This window comes from Fistularia commersonii, chromosome 3 (assembly GCF_037954325.1).
Source record: "Fistularia commersonii isolate RoL2024-O1a breed Wild chromosome 3, RoL_Fcom_v1.0, whole genome shotgun sequence".
Taxonomy (NCBI): domain Eukaryota; kingdom Metazoa; phylum Chordata; class Actinopteri; order Syngnathiformes; family Fistulariidae; genus Fistularia; species Fistularia commersonii.
Window position 1 is genome coordinate 9,381,262 of NC_141286.1, and position 21,133 is coordinate 9,402,394.

At 45.8% G+C, this 21,133-nt stretch overlaps 1 protein-coding gene across 1 annotated transcript in view; it reads right to left on the reverse strand.

Annotated features, from left to right (window-relative positions):
- Nucleotides 1–21,133, reverse strand: part of LOC147235431 (calsyntenin-2-like) — a 193,347-nt gene that overhangs the window by 21,784 nt on the left and 150,430 nt on the right. The window contains exon 8 of the mRNA XM_086143552.1: nt 20,085–20,206. Coding sequence (XP_085999678.1) covers nt 20,085–20,206 — 122 coding nt within the window. The remainder of the gene's footprint in view (nt 1–20,084; nt 20,207–21,133) is intronic.

Here is a 21,133-nt window from a genome sequence, read left to right on the forward strand (position 1 = left end):
AATGTAAAAAAAAACCATCTTGCTGTTATTGTACCGTATACTATTATGGCATATGGTATGATTATTTACTGACCTTTTACACTAAACTGTAAAAAAACAAAAAACAAAACAAACAAAAGTAAAGCCTGCTGCTACTCGCAATACTCACATTAGATATATTTATCCTCTTCGGTCTTCATGCCATTAAATGTTGGTCATCTTTTCACTACACTAGCAGTTTGTATCTGTGTGCACTTCATATCTTCTAATTCAATGTTTACTGTTGAATGTAACATTGCACTTTACTATTTCGTGCGCACAGTGGGATTATGAAAAACGTCTTCTCGATCCCTCCGTATGTCTGGTGCATGTAGAGAAATTGACAATAAAGCTTCGATCATCCATCCATCATCTATGATATTTATTGATTCCACATGCAGGGGTCACATTCAGAGGGGAGGGGTCTGATCTAGACCGGCCACCTGTCAATCATGACCCACCCCTAAGTAATACTAAGAAAAGGCAGTTAAACTTTACAGGGGTGGGGGATGAATAACGTCGTGTTTTCTGAAAACATAGCTTCCACTGGAAGGAGACTCAAGGACCTTAAGCGTTCGCGTTAACGCCGAGAAATATCGACAAAAGGCTCCATTCAGGCACTCACTTGCTGAAGTTATGAACTCAAACAATCACGGTAAATACACTGGAGGGTTTAAAAGTCAAGGCTGGAGTTTGGATGTTGGACAATAGAGGGTGGCTTGTCAATGATGGATGCTAGAGATTGGAAGGCTGGATGATGGAGGTTGGATTTTAGATGCTGGAATTCAGAGGCTTGAGGCGAAAGATTGGAGACTGGATTTTGGAGACCAGAGGCTGGAGCCTGGACGCTCTCACAGCCAAGAGAGAACTCTTTTGTGACCTGGAGGATACGACTAGGATACTCCGCCACCCTGTGTTGCTCTTCAAGTGACTGCACCAGCAATTAGATGCATCAATTTTTCATCATTGGACCATCTGCACTCTTTGTCCGAAACCCGGTCCACAACTCCGAAGAGGAGCGCTGTCGCCATGTTTCTCCTGATCCACTTTCCCCCGAGATGGTCGGCGCCGCGCCGCCGGGATCGATGGGAGATAATCGGATTGCGGGCCGGGACGACGGTGCAGATATGCGACTGCCCTTTGCGTTCCCTTTTCTGCGCCTCGAAAAGATTTCTCCAGAATGCATTTATGAAAGCACTGGATTTTAGACTTTCTTCGTCCCTCACGCACACACCCACAAATCCCTCTTATATTTCCACAGAGCCCTTATTTTTACTCACTGACAAAAAAAAAAAAAACACTGTTTTCCCACTGGGTGGCTCCAGCTCTGCCTCCGCCAAGCAGGCACTTCGGTGCCAGATCCGGCGAGAATATTAGGAGCCGCGCTTCAGACGTCGATGCTAATTTGCTCGGAGGACAGATGGGGGGGCCGGGGCTAAAAAAACGGGGTTACATTGTCGCCAACACCGCATTCTGGGAACCGGAGTCGACATTATGACACCGAGAAGTCTATTGTCGGCGAGTCAGTTGCAGGTCAGGCTACAACGATAGCATTCACAGAGCGGAGAAACAAGGCCCTTGGAGGGAACGAGTCTTTATCTTTAGGAGTCATTAAACACGAGAAAAGCGAGGACAGAAAACCACTTTGATTTTACTGTCCGGCCGGCAAATGGGAGGCGGTTTATGAAGTGTTTAATTTATGTTTTCGATACTAAAAAAAAACGCATAGCGGCATCCCCCTAGCGGGGTCGGGCGGAGGCCTCCCCGAGGAGAGGGTGTATCGGGGTTTTTTTTGAGTCCGTCACGTCTCCATCTCACACAGAAGTTACAAATTCACTGCCGGCTCCGGGAGACAGATGTGAACCCCGGAATTGATAACACTCGGGGGGCAGTTTCTCTCCATCTGGAGCGCCCAGTGATGCACGATCCAGGGGCTGCCTGCTGAATTTTACTGACCGCTTCATCGGCGGGGGAGCGCCATTAATAACACCCTCCGCTCGCTCACAAAAAACACACACACTCCACCTGATGGTTCTTTCCAAATGGGAACTTCGTCCTCCGTCGGGTTAAGACAACCGTCTCCATCCTGACATATTAGAAAACCCAACATTGCACAGATGGGGTAAAAGAAGATCTAGTGCACGTAATACAAGTAGTGCTGTCAGCTACATGGTGCATCGCTAGGCTAACGCTAACTACAAGCGTCCTCAAAAATGATGGTTTTCTTACACAAACAAAGGGGTGAAAAGTTTTGGAAAGAGAACCCACTTTTAAAGAGATTTATTATTTAAGCAAATGCGATCTATCGCGTCCCAGCCGGCGTGCACATTAAACAGCGACTCCGCCGCTTGTAATTACACCCGCCCACGAGCACAAAGCCGCGCCGGCATCAATCCGCCCGTCATTAAGTGTCATCTTCCCAACTTCAAACGGCACGGCGCCGTCTGACGAGCGTGCCGTCGACTTTTCGACAGAGGGGGAAAAAGTTTCGCGTTCCCTCCTGGCCGCCACCCCCACCGATCTATCTTCGCCTAATGCAAATTGACAAACGGAAAGAATGAATACGTATAAAGAAAAAAAAATGAGCACAAACAAAAAAAAAAAATTGGAAACAACCGGAGGACAGAGAAGCAAAACAAAGCGGAGAAGTAACAAGGGTGGGAACGGAAACTCCGCGCATCAAAGATCTTTCATCATCTCTCGGGGTTCTCGACAGCAAGAGGAGAAAACAAACCCGTTCTCTGCCCACCTCCATCTCGCTCTCGCTTTCACCTCCTCTCCTCGCGACCGCCTCTCCATTAGCGCCCGACCGCGAGAGTCGCCATCGCCCGAAGTCCTTTCTTGAGTTGAAAGTCTTCGGGAATCCGTCGCCCGACCTCGGCGCTTCAAAGCGGCGATGGAGGAAGGAGATGTAAAAAGTCGTCGGGAGCGGAAAGAGATAAGGTAATCTAAGATGGAGGGGGAGGAGGAGGGGTGATAGCGGCGGCTCAGGGAAAGGAGAGGATGAAAGAAGCGTAGGGAGGAAGGAGAGGGCGAAAGGGAAATTAATGACGAAAGGCCTTTTCCAGGAGAGATGGAAGGAAAAGGAAGAGGAGGTGAAGGAGGAGGAGGCGGTAAAGGGGTTTAAAAAATCAACCTTCACTCCACGGAAGGATGAATTCAGGGAGTCCTTTGGAAAAAGCAACAATGGCGGAGTCAGCAAAGAAGTACTTGGATGTTTTTTTTTTTTTTTGCGGAGGGATAAGCTTATTTTCTTCCTCTCCAGCACCCACCCTCCTCTTCTGAATGCTAAGCTAAACCCAGGCTAGCTTACCTTTCCAGATAAGGCGGTCCGCAAACATACGACCTCTGCTTGTGCACACCTTCTGGTTTCAAAAGCGTCGATACTAAATGGCTTTTGCCCATTCACACGCCGATGGCGGCAGAAATGCTAACCAGGCCGTCTCGAGCATCTCGGCGGCGCGGCGTCTCGCATGAGGACGCCGCAGACAGAAGCTAGAATAAAACCGGTTTGCTAGGCTCCGTCCAGTGGTGACTGACAAAAGTGAGCCACCAGATTGGTAAAAGGTGAGGGGACAATCATCAAAATTTAATTTGTCTTGTCAAAATGACATTGCAATACAACTTGTAACCAACGGGTGGCGAGATAAACACAGCGATGTTCCCCGTAGCTACTCAAGCTACAAAGAAGCTACATCTAAGATTGTTCACGAGTGAGTTATCTACACAGACCAGTCATTCATGGGCGAATTGTCAGTTTACCTTCAGATATCTTTATATGAGGAGAGAAGCGCATCTGACCCGTATATCGAAGCACGTATGTGCGTGCCTGAGCGGGTTACATAATGACGAAAGTATGTGCTAAGCTCTCCCTTAAGTGTTGGAAAAAACGTTTCTCACTCGACAGACATTGAGAGAACCCGGGGTGATCTCAACCTGACTGAAAATCGCCCCGAAAAGTCACGGTTCCCCACAAAGCGGCGCTGCGCAACGAATGGACAAAACGCCTCTGGCTCCATCCCATAATTATCAGTTCATATCCTGCATTCTATGTTAACATCACATAAATCAACATGTCTTTTTTTCGTCCCTGTAATAAAAAGATCCAATGCTTTTATTTTGAAGGGAACCCAAGATCAGATATGCCTGGAAAACGGCTAATGATGGATGTGCAGGAAGGATCAGCGCGCAGGAGCTTCTATCTGCGGTACAGGAAGGAGCGGGCACGGACAGGAAGTCCGCCTTTTAGTCCGCCAGGAGGGTGAGGGGAGGGGGGTGAAGATTTTGGGAGGGGGGGGGGGGGGGGGGCGTGGAGCCTGTTGAGCAGAGATTGATGAGCAAGGGAAACAAGGTGACTCCAGGGAGAGGTGGCGGTGGGGAGGAGCTAAGGAAGGAGCGGCGCAAGCGAGCGTGACGGTGACGAGGGGCGGCGGCGGGAAATGAAAAGCGTGGGATAGGTCGGGCGGGGAGGATTGGTTTTTGTAGAATACACTTATTTAACGCCATAGTTTCCTGATTCACAGCAGCGACTAACAGATGCGAGAGGAACGCTGCTGTGAAAACGACATTGCTGCACTCTTGTGATTGACAAAATCATAAATAAAGGAGGAGAGAGATAGCGGAGGGACCATTTCTAGGGGTGTGTGTGTGTGTGTGTGTGTATGTGTGTGTGTGTGTGTGTGTGTGTGTGTGTGTGAGATTAACTTGAAGGTGACTATGAATTACTGGCTGGCAAATGTGAATAATTACAACAGCAATTATGGAGCAGCTCTCAGCAGTGACTGAGAGTCAACAGTGAGATGACCTCTTCACAAGCGCATAATTGCACTGTACCCCCCCCAAAAAACACATACACACACACACACACACACTCATGCACACACACGTTCTCATAACAATTTCCAATATCCTAAAGCTTTTTCTTCCTTGTTGTTGTTTTAAACAGCACGGCCATTTTATTAAGACTGATTAGATCGTCTCTCGCAGAGCTTGTTGAGACAACACACACTCCACAAGTGCATGTGTGTGTATGTGAGTGTGTGTGTGTGTGTGTGTGTGTGTGGGAAGACAAAACAACAAACACGGTGTGATCTTGAGAGCATCCCTGCGGTCGACGCTTTGACTCTCTGCCTTCACTGCAGCCGGATGATGGAGATGAACAAAAGCCTCGTGGAAGATATATACATATATTAATAGATACATATTTATATACATGGTACACCATTCATTCAAGAACTGGGCTCAAATCAATAATTGCGAACACATGAGACAAATAACTATCTTGATAAAACCCATCTGAGGAGCTACGGTGACAATCCAGCATCACACTCAGCAATATGTTTATTATTGCACATCTATTACACCTGAGGTGTTTTTCTGTAAGTGTGTGTGTGTGTGTGTGTGTGCGTGTCACCTCCGCTGGCAGTGTGGTCGATGCCTTCCCGGAGGCTCGATACCTAATATTTTGATATCGACTGGATATTCTTTGCGATTGCAGCCCGAGTAATACCCGCGTTCCGACATCGAAACGAAAACAAAAAATGTGTCCATGTGATTTGACTGGGATCTGCTTGGGATGCTCGGTGTAAAATGCAAACACGGGTTTATTGATGCTCTGGTGCAAAAAAAAAAAAAAATTTTCATTCATTCATTCATACATTCATGCATTCATGCATTCATGCATTCATGCGGCGTCACGACAGGGGAGGTATAGCGGCGAGAGGCAGGGCTAGCCCTTCTTCTCCCCCGATGAGGATTCACCTCATTGTTATTCGATTCAGCAATTAATTTATTGTGATGGTCATCTTGAAAGCGCTCCACATGTTGCCACGGCAATTATGAGGTCATTAATGAAGACACGCTTAAAATGGTGAAAATCATTGCGGCGGTGGAGGTGGAGGTGGTTGGGGGGGGTGATGCGGCGCCATCGCGACAAACCGACTTCATTAAGACAAACGAACCACATCCACGAGGTTGGTTTTCCGAGATAATCATAAAAAAAAAATGCCCAAATAAATAAATTAAATAAAAAGCAGAAGTAATTTGTCACGCCTTCCCAATTAGCAACATTCGAGAGCGGTTTTACTGAAAACAAAGAAAACAAACCTCAGCGCGCCTGCTCTGTCATTATCTACCAACGGCAACAGTTGCAAATAATAGCTGGTACAGCTGCTGCTATGCAGGGAAGGCAGTTATTAATCCTCATATTTGTACACATTTATATATATATATGTATATGTTTATTTTTAGTATAGATTATGTCATCCCGACTGTATTGCATGTGTTTTTTGGGGACTTGTAAACACCCTTTAAAGCGAGTAATTGGAAACTCATGAATCTTTCAGGATGCATCGCCCAGAGACCCCCCCGCCCCCCCCAAAAAAAGAAGAAATATATAAATAAAAAAAAAGATTAATATGAAAGGCTGATCCCGCAAGATGCTGGGAATCACATGGTCCCCGTGAAGCAGTTGAGAGTTTACAAAATGAGTATGTCATGGGGGGGCTGAACACGCGTTGGTAGATATCAGGACACGTCGCTCTGAATGTGTATATCTGTGTGTGTGTGTGTGTGTGTGTGTGTGTGTGTAGATGACTGCCATTTCTTTAGAAGCCTATAATTCATTATTAATAATGGGCGGGAAGCTGGATTTGTTAAATCCAGTTGGCAAACTCACATTTAGCTACTTGGGGCTAGTGTGCCGTGCTCGAGGTGCGACCATTGGAATCTGTCATTCATTCATTCATTCATTCATTCATTCATTCACTCTCCCATCCATCCATTCATTTTATTCATCTTATTCAGCTGTCGATCAAAAAGCCCCGAAAGACACAATCATTCACTATCACTGACAAAAAAAAATCACCCATTCATTTTCTATTCTGCTCATTCAGCTCCCAAATCCAAGCTGAGATCTGACGACGGATGGTTCAGCTGTCAGTCAAAAGAGACATCCAATCCTTCACAGCTCAGGAAAACGGATTCATTCATTCATCATTTTTATCAAAATCTTCTTGTCGTGGCAACTGGGCTTGAATTTCTACACTTGAAGATATCTGTGGAGGTTGTCAGTCATCTAGGTCATGGTGAATTCTTTGAATTCTTCTCCACGGGTCAACTTTTGGGTTACCTGGATGGAAAAATTACATATTTGTACCCAAAGAAAACAACCTCCGTTTGCATAATCACCCCCTTTGATGTAGTTTCTGCCAATCAACCCTTCCCTAAGGTTATATTCGGTTATATTCGCAAACTCTCCACAGGTCGTCCGAACTGAGGAAGCCTGTGGGACGAGCGCTGAAGTATCTGCAAGAGAAGAAATTCAAGTCTAGTTGCAACGCAAGGACGATTTCGACAAGAATGATGAATGATTGAATCCGTTGGCCTGAGGCGTGAATGAGAGTGAATGATTGGATGACTTTTGATTGACAGCTCAACTGTCAAATACCATAGGTCAGCTTGGACTTGGGAGCTTAATGAATAGAATAGACGATGAATGGGTGATTTTTTTTTTCAGTGAGTGTGAATGACTGTGTTTTTTGGGGGACCTTTTGATTGACAGCTGACCGGTCCATCATCAGATCTCCCCAAACAGCTGAACCCCGGGAGCAGGACAGGTAAAGCATGAATAAAATGAATAGATGAATGGGTGAGTGAATGAATGAATGAATGAATGAATGACAAATTCTAATAGTTGCACTTCCAGCACGGCACACTGGCACGAAGTAGCTAGATGTGAGTCTGCCAACTGGATTTAACGAATCCAGCTTCCTGCCCATTATTAATAATGAATTTAGGGCTTCTAGGGAAATGGCTGTCAACTACACACACACACACACACACACACACACACACACACACACACACACACACTCAGAGCGACTTGACATGATGTCTACCCATGCGTGTTCAGCACCCCCATGACATGCTCATTTTGTAAACTCTTAACTACTTCCCTGGGACCGCGTGATTCCCGGCGTCTGGCGGGACGAGTCCTTCATATTAATCCTTTTTTATTTATTTATATATTTCAAAAAGATTTCCACAAGAATTCACCAGGACCCGGATGACCGAGAGCCTCCGAAGATCCGTCCATCATCCGCACCTGCACACACGAGCCCTGGCGGGGCTGGAGATTTGCCCCCGCCGGAAACACCCGACTTCATTCACACCTAATTTTGTCTCCGGGAACCTGACGACCCGGCAGTGACGGCGCTAAGTGTCGCGCCTCCGCCCACGGCAGGAATCCGAATTGGCCGTCGAGATCGAGGCGGGGTGTGTGAGAGGGTGAGACGGTGAGGGAGGGAGGGGTGGAAACTTAACCGGGAGACGGATTGCGCAGAAACACACCATCTCTCCAACTGATTCACTCCATTCATCACACGCCTCCTCTTGATTACAAAAAACGCAGCCCCCTCCCTCGTCTCGTCTCGTCCCCCCCCCCCCCGTCTCTGGGTTCGCCTCTTTCCCGCCCGTCCCTTCCGCCCGCCGTTTAAGGTCACGGCAGAACGTACGCTATAAATCCTTTTTTTTTTTTTTTTTTTCCCGACGATCCCGACAGAGAGATGGCTCCGGGGGAAGCGCCTTCAGGCGAGCACCCAAAACCCACGCAGACCTCCTTTTTAAAAACAATTTAGGGAAGACGGGGAGTTTGCTGCTCGTCTTTTCGCGGAGAGTAAGATAAATGGACAGGGCGGGAGTGAGGGGGTGAAGTGTTGGAGGAGCTTGAAGAAGAGACCATCCGGAGAACCCATTTGGTCGGGATTAATGTAATGAATGTCATCGAGACGCAGCATTTACCGCGTTGTCGGAAACACCAACTTGTTGTGAGAAAAGTTTTCTCAAACGCAGGGAACGTGAATACATGAATGTCGCCTTTTTGAAACCAGCGCCACTCTAATTTGTTGAACTCGTTCATTCATTCACTCATTCACTCATTCACTCGCGGACCAGAGCCTTTCCCGGCACTCATTGGACGAGACGGGGTTCCCCATGGACCAATCACGGAGCTCAATATAGAGATAAACAACTCTTTACCCTCTCATTCATTCCCTCACTCATCCATCCACTCTGTTGTTGCTGCTGTAAGCTGCTCTTCTCTGCTGATGTTTTCCATTTTCGCACAGGAGTGTTTATATTTTTCAGATTTTTTGATATATATATATATACACTGCTCAAAAAAATAAAGGGAACACTTAAAAAACACATCCTAGATCTAAATGAATGAAATATTCTTATGAAATACTTTGGTCTTTACACAGTTGAATGTGCTGACAACAAAATCACACAAAAATAATCAATGGAAATCAATTGTATCAACCCATGGAGGTCTGGATTAGGAATCACACTCAAAATTAAAGTGTAAAAACAAACTCCAACTTTGATGTAATGTCCTTAAAACAAGTCAAAATGAATCTGTGTTGCTTCCTGAGTGGACACTATGATTTCACAGAAGTGTGATTGACTTGGAGTCACATTGTGTTGTTCAAGTGTTCCCTTTATTTTTTTGAGCAGTATATATATATATTTTTATTCAACTGTTTAACTCATAATTCACTCGCAATTTCCATTGCAAGGTCCACTTTCTGTCATATAAAACTGAAATTTCTCACGCTTTTGGATGAATAAAGTACATTCTATTCTATTCTATTGTGGAAAGAAACCAAAAAGCATCACTGACTCATTCACAAGTCTTCTAGACCCATGACAGTGAGAAGGTTCTCTGCAGTCTGGGGTTCCAAAAACATTGAGGAGGTTCTGGAGATCCTACATTTTCGGGCCGCGTGAATGAGAGGGTGAACAGTCGTACGTCAGCGGGGACGTGAATGCCGTGAAACCCGGGTGTAATTTTTAAAAAACAAACAAAAAAAAAAAGCTCATATTTTGGCGAGCGCTTTTGTAATAAAGACAGATTCCGTGCAACGGGAGGCTTGCAGTGGCAGAAACACGATAAGGGAAGATAATGTCGACCGTGATGAATGAGTGATATCACACCCGAGAGGGTGGCGAAGACAAAACCCGCCCGCTCCCTTTACGGATATTAAATTATCAGTGTGCACGTTATTTTGTCTTCCCTGCTCCGCAGGGTATCGATCTCACGTCCATCAACCTAAATGTGTGTGCGCGCGAGTGTGTGTGTTCCGTACGCCACGTATTATATATTGCCACATCTCCGTCACAGCAGGTGGGCGGAGGCTCCTCCTGGCTCCGCCCGATCCCCCTCCCATGCTCAATTTTCCCCCTTTTCGATATCTCCATCCCCGTTTCGTGCGCTCGCTCACTTCCTGCCGTTCCTGCTGTTTCATATCTCCGAGGTTATCGATTCTCGCTGGCGATGGAGAAAAATCCTCCGCCTGAATACAAACAAGGCCATTAGCATGAAAGCAAATCGATAGAAGATTCCCAGGCCTCTGCGCCGCCCGCCGTCCGAGTCCATTGTTTTCCTGCCAACACGTGTTTGTTGAGCGGACGGCGGCGATGCCGCGTCGTTTTCGGGAAAGTCGATGGATTATCGACGCCGACACCCTTTCGCTCCTTGGGGCGAGGCTGCTTTCAGATCTTTGGCCTCAACGCAGAGACCCGCTTTGTACCATCTACAAAGATGTGACAGATGTTTGCGTGTGTGTGTGTGTATGTGTGTTACCACCGTGTTCTTTGAGCGGCAGTGCTCTAAATTTAGCCAACTCTTTAGCAGGAGTCATCTATCTTTTAGCGTGACCCCTCCCGTGAGGGGATAATTGATGTATGTGTGTGTGTGTGTGTGTGTGTGTGTGTGTGTGTGCATCTATGAAGTGAAATCACATCTTCGACGAGGTGTTCTTGTTCTTCCTTCCAGCCTTCCTGCGTCATAGATCGCCCTTCTCCGCCCTTCATCTACGCTGCTTATGCTGAGCACAGGGTCTATCCCAGAGGTCATTGGCTGAGAGGTGGAGTCAGCCTGCCAATCACAGGGCTGCATATAGAGACATACAAACATTCACTCACTCAATTGTAAGCCGTAGAACAATTCAGCCTCTTATTCACTTGTCTTATAAAGATAAGCAACCATCCACCCACTCACTCACAGATCATATAGACACGTGCAATCATTCGCTATATGGAAATACAACCATCCATTCACTCATTCACATGTTTTTATAGCTGCAAAAAGCATTAACTCTAACTCTAACACATACAACTATTCTCCCTCTCATTTGCATGTTATATAGAAACATGCAAACATTCACTCACTCATTCACACATCATTTGGAGACACACAGCTATTCACCCACTCATTTGCACGTTATATAAAGATAAGCAACCATTCATCCTCTCACTTGCATATAGACACGTGCAACCAGACGACAATTCACCCTCTCATTTGCACGTCATATAGAGCTATATATACTGCTCAAAAAAATAAAGGGAACACTTGAACAACACAATGTGATTCCAAGTCAATCACACTTCTGTGAAATCATAGTGTTCACTCAGGAAGCAACACAGATTCATTTTGACTTGTTTTAAGGACATTACATCAAAGTTGGATCAGCCTGGAGTTTGTTTTTACACTTTAATTTTGAGTGTGATTCCTAATCCAGACCTCCATGGGTTAATACATTTGATTTCCATTGATCATTTTTGTGTGATTTTGTTGTCAGCACATTCAAGCAAAGTATTTCATAAGAATATTTCATTCATTTAGATCTAGGATATGTTTTTTAAGTGTTCCCTTTATTTTTTTGAGCAGTGTACTTATTCAGTTACTCATTTGCAAGCCATGTGCACACATGCAATTCACTCTCTCACGAATATGTCTTATTAAGATAAGCAACCATCCACCCTCTCACTCAAGCATCATTTAGAGAAATACAAGCATTCACTCTCTCATTTAAATATCTTTTAGAGACATGCATCCTGTTATTCACACGTCTGGACAATCCATTGAACTTCCTGCATGTTTGTGGACTCTGTTAGGAACCCCTGGAGAACCGTAGCAGAAAATGGAGTTTCCGCGCAGAAAGGCCTCCCATTTGAATCAAACGCGGGACTTCCTCGCCACGCCGCCCCAATGAGACTTCATCTGCTGCGAGAAAAGAGAACGCAGACGTTCGACTCCCTCTCTTTCCCGCCCGCTCCAGATCCCGGTCTCCCGCGCCGACGATCCGCGGTTCATCCGAAAGACTCTCGCCGCGCATCAGCCCGGCGGACGCCACGCTCGCAGATTTGAAACCGCGCGACTCTAATGGCCGCATTAATTTTGCAAATGGATCTGTTCATAACGCGGAACAACAGCTGCGTCTGTTATTACCCGGTAATAGTCCTCCTCTCCGGCCGAGTGAGCGAACGTGGTTTTTTCCTCTGCAATCTCCATCTTTTCCTTCCTTTTTTTTTTTTTCCCTCCAAGCCAAGCAGATGCTTCAACTCTTTGTTGCCAACACACCGTTTTTTTTTTTTCTCCAAATAGCACACGACATCATCTCAGGACCTTGTCAGGCTGTGAGGTCCGTAAACATCCAATAGTTTCTTTTTTTTTTTTTTTTTTCCAGCCGAGACTCAGATAACAACAGTCAACAGCGCTGCGTCAGAAAATTGAAAATACCAGATGCTCAGACTTCAAATTGCATCGAGGAGATGCTTGTTTTAACAACAAGCCCGGGGTCAGTTAAAAGTCGAGCGTCGGCTGGAGGGGAGAAAATATAAAGAGAAACATGCATTTTGCATTTTATCTTATTTATATTTTGAATGACTGACTTTTAAAGTGTCTTCTTGTCGAAATGTGCCGGAGTTCTTGTGATGAACTGTTTTCAATGGAGGAGCACGGAAAAGCGCGGCTCTCTGCTCTGAACCGGGTCAACGTTCACATCTAGCTTGGTGCGGTGGGACACGTACAATATATCCAAATAGTTTTCAACCATTCATTTGTTCATTTATTCTAACATTTATCACTCACCATATACAGACATGCAATCGTTCACTCTCTCATTCACACGTCATATGGAGACATACAAACCATTCATCCGCTCATTCACATATGACGATGAGATATAAAACATTCACCCTCTTGTTCCAAGATCATAAAAATACATGCAACTGTTCCCTCTCACATTCACGTCATGTAGATAAATGCAACTATGTAACCTCCATTCACCCTCTCATGCAACTATTCACTCTGCAGTCTCGCACCGTCTCAAGAACATTGTGTCTAGTATCCGTAGCATGTGGGAACTGAATCTGTTGTTTGGATGTTTCTCATTCAGGGTTTTGGAAGAAGAGCAAATATAGAGATAAAACAAAACCATAGGGACAGTCACGGTTTTGGACGCCTCACGCGGCGGATCGCTCGTGTGAGGCAGAAAAAAAGAATAAGTATGTCTCTGAGGGAGAGCAACAGGTAATGTAATTCTCACATTCAATCTGGACTCCTGTTGGAAACATCATTTTTATCTCCATTATCCCAGTTGGATTTTTTCTTTTTTTCCCTGAGAAACTATCTGCCCAGAGATGAATTCTGATTGATTTTCTCCACTGACGGAAAATTTTCACCAACTCTGTCACACAAGGACACATAAGGGGCTTTTATTTTGGTAAGTGACAAATAACCGCACGCCGAAATAACATGGACGATAACCTTTTGTGAGGTGTGGCGTGATGATGCGGGCGCGTCGCCCGAAATAAAAACACAAATAAATGAATACTAAAAACGTTGTTCTGTTATTCATTCACTCGTGCATTCGTTATACAATAACTATACAGTTTATTCTGCGGTCGAGGTCAGGGAGGGGGTGCTGGAGCCGATCCCAGCTGTCATTGGCTGACAGGTCGATCGCATTTAGAGACATGCAACCCTCCACCCTCTCATTCACATGTCATATAGAGCAGTGTTTCCCAACCTTTTTCGAGCCACGGCACATATTTTACATAAGAAAAATCACCACCAAATAAATATGTCAACATTTTTTTTTAACCAATTAGAATGAAACCGTAGTCTCAATTTACTTCGTGTGAACTCTAATATATCTAATATCTGTAGATTCATCAAGTTGCAATGCAAATTTCCCACCGATGTGCAACTTTTCCAGAACACTCTTTTCAATGTCTGAAGACATGTCATCAATTTGTCTGAAAATTGTATTATTTGAGAGAACTCGGGCTATTTCTTTTTCAACACCAGAGCGGAGCATTTCTTCTACAATGATTTTGCCGGCAGGTAGTGTTAATGTTTTGCTACGATGTGTGGCTGTTTGGATTTAGAGATGAGTTCAGCAACTTTGTAGCAAGCTTTCATCGCTTTCTCATTCGTCTCGGTAGTTTTCAACAATGCTGCCTGTTTGTTTACGCAGATACAAGTACTTTTTATTTTAAAAATGTATCACGCAAAGCGTCACGAATCACTCAGATAAACAGATGCACAGGTTAATTCACTACCGTCGAATGAGCATGCTGCCCACATAGACATAGGAAGACACATTATTTGCGTCGGATAAATAATTTTCGGACCAATCAGGTGAAAGTGGGCATTTTTCCACGGCACACCTGATGATCTCTCACGGCACAGTGGTTGGGAAACACTGATATAGAGACATACAACCAGTCACCCATCCATTCACATGTCTCCAGTGTTCCTCCTGCATGTGTTTGGACTGTTTGAGGAACCCAGAAAATCCGGAGGAGACACGTGGAGAACGTGGAGACTCCACACAGTAAGGTCCCTCTGCGGGAATCCAACCGGGGAACTTGTTGCTGTGGGTTGGAGACGCTGACCGCCGCACCCCTAATGACGGCGTACGTACCGGTTGACAAAGACTTTACATCTAAGGGTACAAATATGAACCATAATTGACCACTTTACATTGTTAACTTAGCAGAAAAGTGCCTGAAGGGCGGACTGAATGCTTCACTCTGCGCTCAAAATCAAACGCTCACATTTCCCGGCGCACCCCTGCAGCCTCACTTAGTTAAATTTCCACAGAGGAAAGAAAATTAGAAAAAGTGGACTAAAATTACAGTTTGTCCTTACCTTGAAATCCTTTTCACACGTCTGTGTTTTTTTTTTTTTTTGATTTCTTTTTAGCCTAGTCTTTAGCACCAATCCAGCCCAGGGTCGTCCGTCCGGGGTTTCCCCCAGACACAGACACAAGTAACCCTGCACCGAGGCTAGCATGCTCATTGAGCCACGGCGGCTCCAATTTTAGAACCTTGAGTTGTAAACCTGGCGTTTATTCAATGTTTAAATTGACAAGCAGAAAAAGTGCTCAATAAATTCAAGCCTACCCTGACAGGTCGGAACAATAATCGCTCCTTGGGTAGCGTAAAAATACCATCTTGTACTTCATTGTCAAATCTTATCATGGAGAGGTTCCTCCCTCTCATGCCAGAGGCTTCTTCACCCCAAAACCCCTGAGGTTATATACCGGAAACTCCCTACAGCTTGTTAGAACCAAAGCACACAACAATGCTTTTGTTTTCGAATAGCACCATGTGCCAAGGTGACATTTTGAAATAACCTCCTTTCATAGCAGGAAGCACCAGGAACGGTGCAGTTCACCTGCCAGGCCAGTTGTTGGCACTGGGCTAAATCACGGGCGTGGGTCCGGTCCCAAGAACAAACATGGGCACCACAGCGATGGTAAACATCAACAGTAGCGAGCAATCCGGATTTTATATGGACAGAGGTGGAGTTTTTCTGGAGTGACCCTAGTCCACCTAAGAGTAGGTGGACTAGGGGTCATGCCGGTCCAAAACTTTGGAGTACTCAGAGTCGGCTATCGTATTTGTGGCCCACCCACCCGCGCATGTGTGGCGACACTTCCTGTTAAATCAAGCGAGGATCAAGCCGAGTATTCTGGAGTCTATTTTATTCCTCTTTCAGGTGTGCAAATGGCTTTCTCGTGTACATTGACCGGGACCTGCACGAACCTTCCTTCGCGGATACCTAGCGCTTTATCAAGGACGCGATGTAGTGACTCACGAAATGAATTGGACGTGTGTCAAAATCAACGCGGGGGGGGGGGGGGGGGGGGGGGGGCTGCGGACAGCTCTCGGATCTCGGAAATTCTCAGAGTTCTCGGGCCTCTGGCGCCTGAGAAATTAAATTCTTTTAATTTCAGAGACACGTCCTGACAACGGGGAGGTGGATGACAGAGGAGGCATCCGAGGATAAAAGGGAAAAATAAGAAAAGAAAGGGGGTTAGATGTGCTCGGGAAAGTGCAGTTTAACAACTATTATGTGTCTTGTTACAAAGATGGATGGGCTGGCGGCACAAATGGGGGAGGTTTATCGCCGGTGTTAATGAAGGAAAACAAAATTTATCAAGCTGGGATCTATTAAGACCAAACCAGAAAATTAATTCACCCATCAGAAGACGGGCAAAAACCAAACCCCTTCGCCGATCTAAAGCTGGCCTCTTTGTCCATCGGGGCAAGATGCTGCCATCCGTGACTCAGGAGCGCCTTTTCACATCGGGTGTGTGGGCGCCGGCGCGGGATGGATTGCTTTATAGCCCCTTTATTACAAAGGTGCACGGACGAATGAATGGCTTTCGGGGATGAACACTTCCAGGCCATTCGTCATTTTATTAGCAGAAATACCAGTAACTTTATCTAATATTAGCAGGAAATCCACGTCTGAACGCGAACCGGACTCTGTGCCACCTTGCCATCTGCGCTTGCATGCGTCTGACCCGTCTACGAAAACATCTGCCGGACTCTTGGTCCTTCGTGATAAAAATGAAAAATGACATGGGAAATAAAAGATGTTTTTCAGCACAAACACTGACGGAAACGGGAGAACGCTAGCAAGAATGCTATTCCCACCCCCCCAACCCACCCCACCCCTTATCCCTTAGTCATTAGCGGAACAAAAGCTGGAGGGAAATGTTCAAAAGAGTGCAGAAACAGTGCCGACACACACACACACACACACACACACACACACACACATACACAGACACACACACACACACAGACAGCAAGGTCTATACAATCAATATTAGTAGCTGTACACAACTATTACAATCAATGACAAATGCTAAATTGTCACCACTTACATGGTGCTTTTGCAGCTTACGCTTTAAAAGCGCTTTTTACAAGATTACATTCACCTCACAGACACACACACACACACATACACACTCACACACACACCAATGGCGATAAAGCTGAAGTACATGGCACCAGCCACCAATGTACCATCTGAGGTGGCTCGCCGTCTCATCCGAGAACACGTCGACGCTCCGCTGGGAGGAGCCACGAAATCGAAACGCCAATCCTCTGATCGGAGGGACAGCTATCCCACCACGGCAAAGAAAAACCTTCTCGCAAACTTGGAAAGTAAAGAACCCGTGGGGATAAACTTGAATACTCAGTAAACGTAAAAGTAAGACTCAACAGAGACGTCAGAGTCAGAATCGAGAAGTTGGTTTTGTTTAAGATCCTCTGTGTGTGGGATTGGATCAAAACGCCATCCCGGCTCCGACGAATACATAGCTTTTCATGTACTTACGTGTGTGCATGTGTGTGTGTGTGTGTGTGTGTGACTGTGTGTGTGTGACAACAGGTACAAACAAACAAACAGTCACCTGCTAACCCGCTCCCGCCTGGGAATCAGACAAGGATCTGATTAACAGCCTGTGAGGACTGCGGTTGAGATTAATCTCCAAAAACAATTGGGCAAAAAAAAACACGGAGTATTACCAGGAAGCTTCTGGAAGCTGTTTGATTTCATCCCCTGGGATGGAGGGGGGGATTGAGGATTGTGGAGGAAAACCTCAACTGGAAAGTTGGGATTTGGCGTTAATCTCCGGAAAAAAACACAAAACACTTGTAGGCTTTTCATTTCGACAATTCTTGCATTGGCGTCTCATGTGTTTGGAAGCGCTCGCCGAGCTTCATCCTTTTCATCCCCGAAGCTTCCGTCAAGGTTGACGGTCTTAGGATGCAGAATCCAGACTACCTTAATCTTAAATCAACTGCTAGACATGTGTGGAGGGGCTGGTTTGTTTCCTCACTACTGGCGGTGTCCGAACAGGCAGAGAGCGAGATATCGAGCAGCCTGAAGTCCGAGTGACCGGACGGACGAGGGGAGCGGAGAAGTTGAGAATGGTGGGAAGAGCAGAACTAGAAGGTCAGGCAAGAGAAACACTGGAAGATCTGACATCACAGGGTACCAGAAGCTAACAGAGATGATGCTAACAGACGTGACACAAAGAGAAATGATGCGAGCAGAGATGATACCAACTGACAGATGCTAACAGAGATGATGCTAGCAGAGATGATGCAAAGAGAGATGATGCTTCCAGTGTTGATACCATGAAAAATAATGCCAACAGAAATTATGCCAATCAACAGCTGCAAACAGAGATGGCGCAGGGAGAAGATGCTAGCAGAGTTGATGCAAAGAGAAATGGTGCTAACAGGGATGAAGCCAACCAATAGCTGCCAACAGAGATGATGCAAAGAGAGATGATGCTAGCAGTGTTGATACAAAGAGAAATTATGCTAACAGAGATAATGTCAACCAACGGCTGCTAACAGAGATGGTGCAGGGAAAAGATGCTACCAGAGTTGATGCAAAGAGAAATGATGCTAACAGATATGATACAAACCAACAGCTGCTAACAGACATGTTGCATAGAGAGATGATGCTAGCAGAGTTAATGCAAAGAGAAATGATGCTAACAGAGATGAAGGCAAATGACAGATGCTAAAAAAGATGATGCAAAGGGAGATGATACGAAGAGATGATGCTAATCAAGACTATCTGTCTAAAGGTGAGTCTGAGGTCCTGTTTCCACTACAACATTTCTGTGTGAAAATGTAGAATGCCAGTTGTGTTTGGATTTCCATCTGGACAAGGAAGCCATTTGCAGCGAAAAGGAAATGGAACAGTAATGGAATGGCATCAGAGGTGCATGGAGACAGGCAAAAGGTGACACTTCACGCACCAAGGTTTGATTCACTGCTATGCACAGGTTGGTGGACCATAACAACGCAGTACTCCAGAGTTCTCGGACTGGCATGACTCCCAGTCCACCTCCTCATGGGAATCACCTGCCATTGCAGACCAGGGTCAATTCAACCTGTATTCTCCTCATCGCCTCTCCAAACAAATACTGGATATGCTCGCCATTGCTGGTGTTTACACCCGCCATAGTTTCCACATTTGTCATCACACCACCACGTGTTTGGTCCATTGCTTAATCTAACTACCAACTACCGGCTTTGCTTTCATGCTGCAGCATTTCTGCTGTTTCCTATAGTATGACGCGTACGGAGGTAATATTCAAAACATCGACATCTGCCCGCTGAACGTGTAACGGGGGGCCTGAGGTGAGTTTAATCAGGTGGTTGAGAGCAGGTGTTAGGAACAAGTAAGAACATAGTATAGAACCCGCAGACACATCAGCTAGCTATGGTTTCACATGTGTTCTGCCAAATACACCCAGGATCGACTTTAAACAAACTCTCAAGTGCCACTTTTTTCGTTTGACTAAAATAAAGAAGTAATCAAACGTAAGGGTTGGATAAGATGCTTGAGCGGATTCCTGCGGGCCGATTCTCGGCCGTGTTTGAAACAAAAGAAAAGAAACCAATTATTTTTTAGTGACTTCCTGCCAAGATTCTTCACACAAAAAAAGCAAGTAAACACATTTTGAAAGAAACGGTTCCGATCTCCACCTGCAGTTCGACGGCACTTTTGATTATTCAGTGTTCAGAGAAAAGCTCCATCCCCGGCGGTTCATTCTCAGTGGCAAATTTAAGTGCAGAACTCCTGGGAGGTCTTCACAAGCTCCGTCCACTGCGGCAAACACCCAACCGGGTGTGGGGAGGTGCTGGAGCCAGATCAGGAGTCACCATCTGAGACGTTCTCCTCCGCGCATGACGGACGGTCACCTCTTTCAAAGAATTGCTAGCCACTAGCATGTCTTTTTGTGCCTTACTAGACCACGCCCATTCCATGTTTCCAACCAATCACACAGCAGTGGTAGGACACCACAAGTTCTCTTCAGATGATGCGAGAACACTTGCATCGTCACCCCGGGAGCCAGATGAGCTCCCGACCGCCCTCCGACGCAAGGAGGTCTCACCTGCTCCAGCTTCCAGTGGAACTCCGCCGGTCTGAAGGTGTCCACCTGGGTGAAGTCCCTCCTGAGCAGGAACACCAGGCGGCAATTGTGGACGTAGAGGGAGTAGTGGTGGCGGTTCATCTCTGCAGGACAGGGGAGAGACGGTCAGACGCAGAATTGCCGGTCGTCGCCCGACCCAACAAAGTCCGTTTTTCTTCATCTGGTCTGGAACTGATTTCCGCGGCCGATGATGAAGATGGTGATGATGCTGGTTATGGTTATCTGCTCCTCCTTTGATATGTGACGCACAGCACTATTTGAAAAGAATCTAGTATGGAAACACACATTTGCAAAGCGTGAGGGGTTTCTACAGAATTTAATTTTACACCTCGAGGATCCCGTGGAGTTTTTGAGCAGCACGATGCGACCTCCCTCCGACACACAAATACATGCAGAGATGTTGCTAAGTGAGCACGCCATTTCAAATCCACATGAATCTCAAGTTTGCAGCAGAGAGGAAGGTGATGGAGTTTCAAAGGATAAACGTTTTGGTTCCATTCAGAATTTCAATTGACCTGAAATGGCACCTCTGCACTTTTTCTATTGTGTATTTTCGGTCCCGCGCGTCGTAGGGTTAGCTTGCGCTGGCTTCCGTCTGGAGCTCGGCAATGACATTATATACGCTAAGGCACATATGTCAAATTCAAGGCCAAAAGTGGCACGCTTGATCATTTTATGTGGCCTACGAGAATGTCTTAAAAGGTCTGATTGTGTTAGAGTAAATAAGTCATGTTACCCACGAAGTGACGGGAACCCCGCCATTAGATTGCAGTGTATCCACAGCAATTTGCGATTTTCAACAAGTGGAAATGAGAAATACAAATGATCCCGAAGAGAAAAGTTGATACAGATGGAAGCCTGTTTCAAGATGGGAAGACAAAAACATGTTTGTGGTTCAAGGAGAAAAAAGCGGTACGCCTTTTGTGTTAAGAGGCAGAGTCGGTTGTCAAAGAATACAATCTACTTCGGTATTTTGACACCAAACACGAAGCTAAGTGTGCCAACGTTAG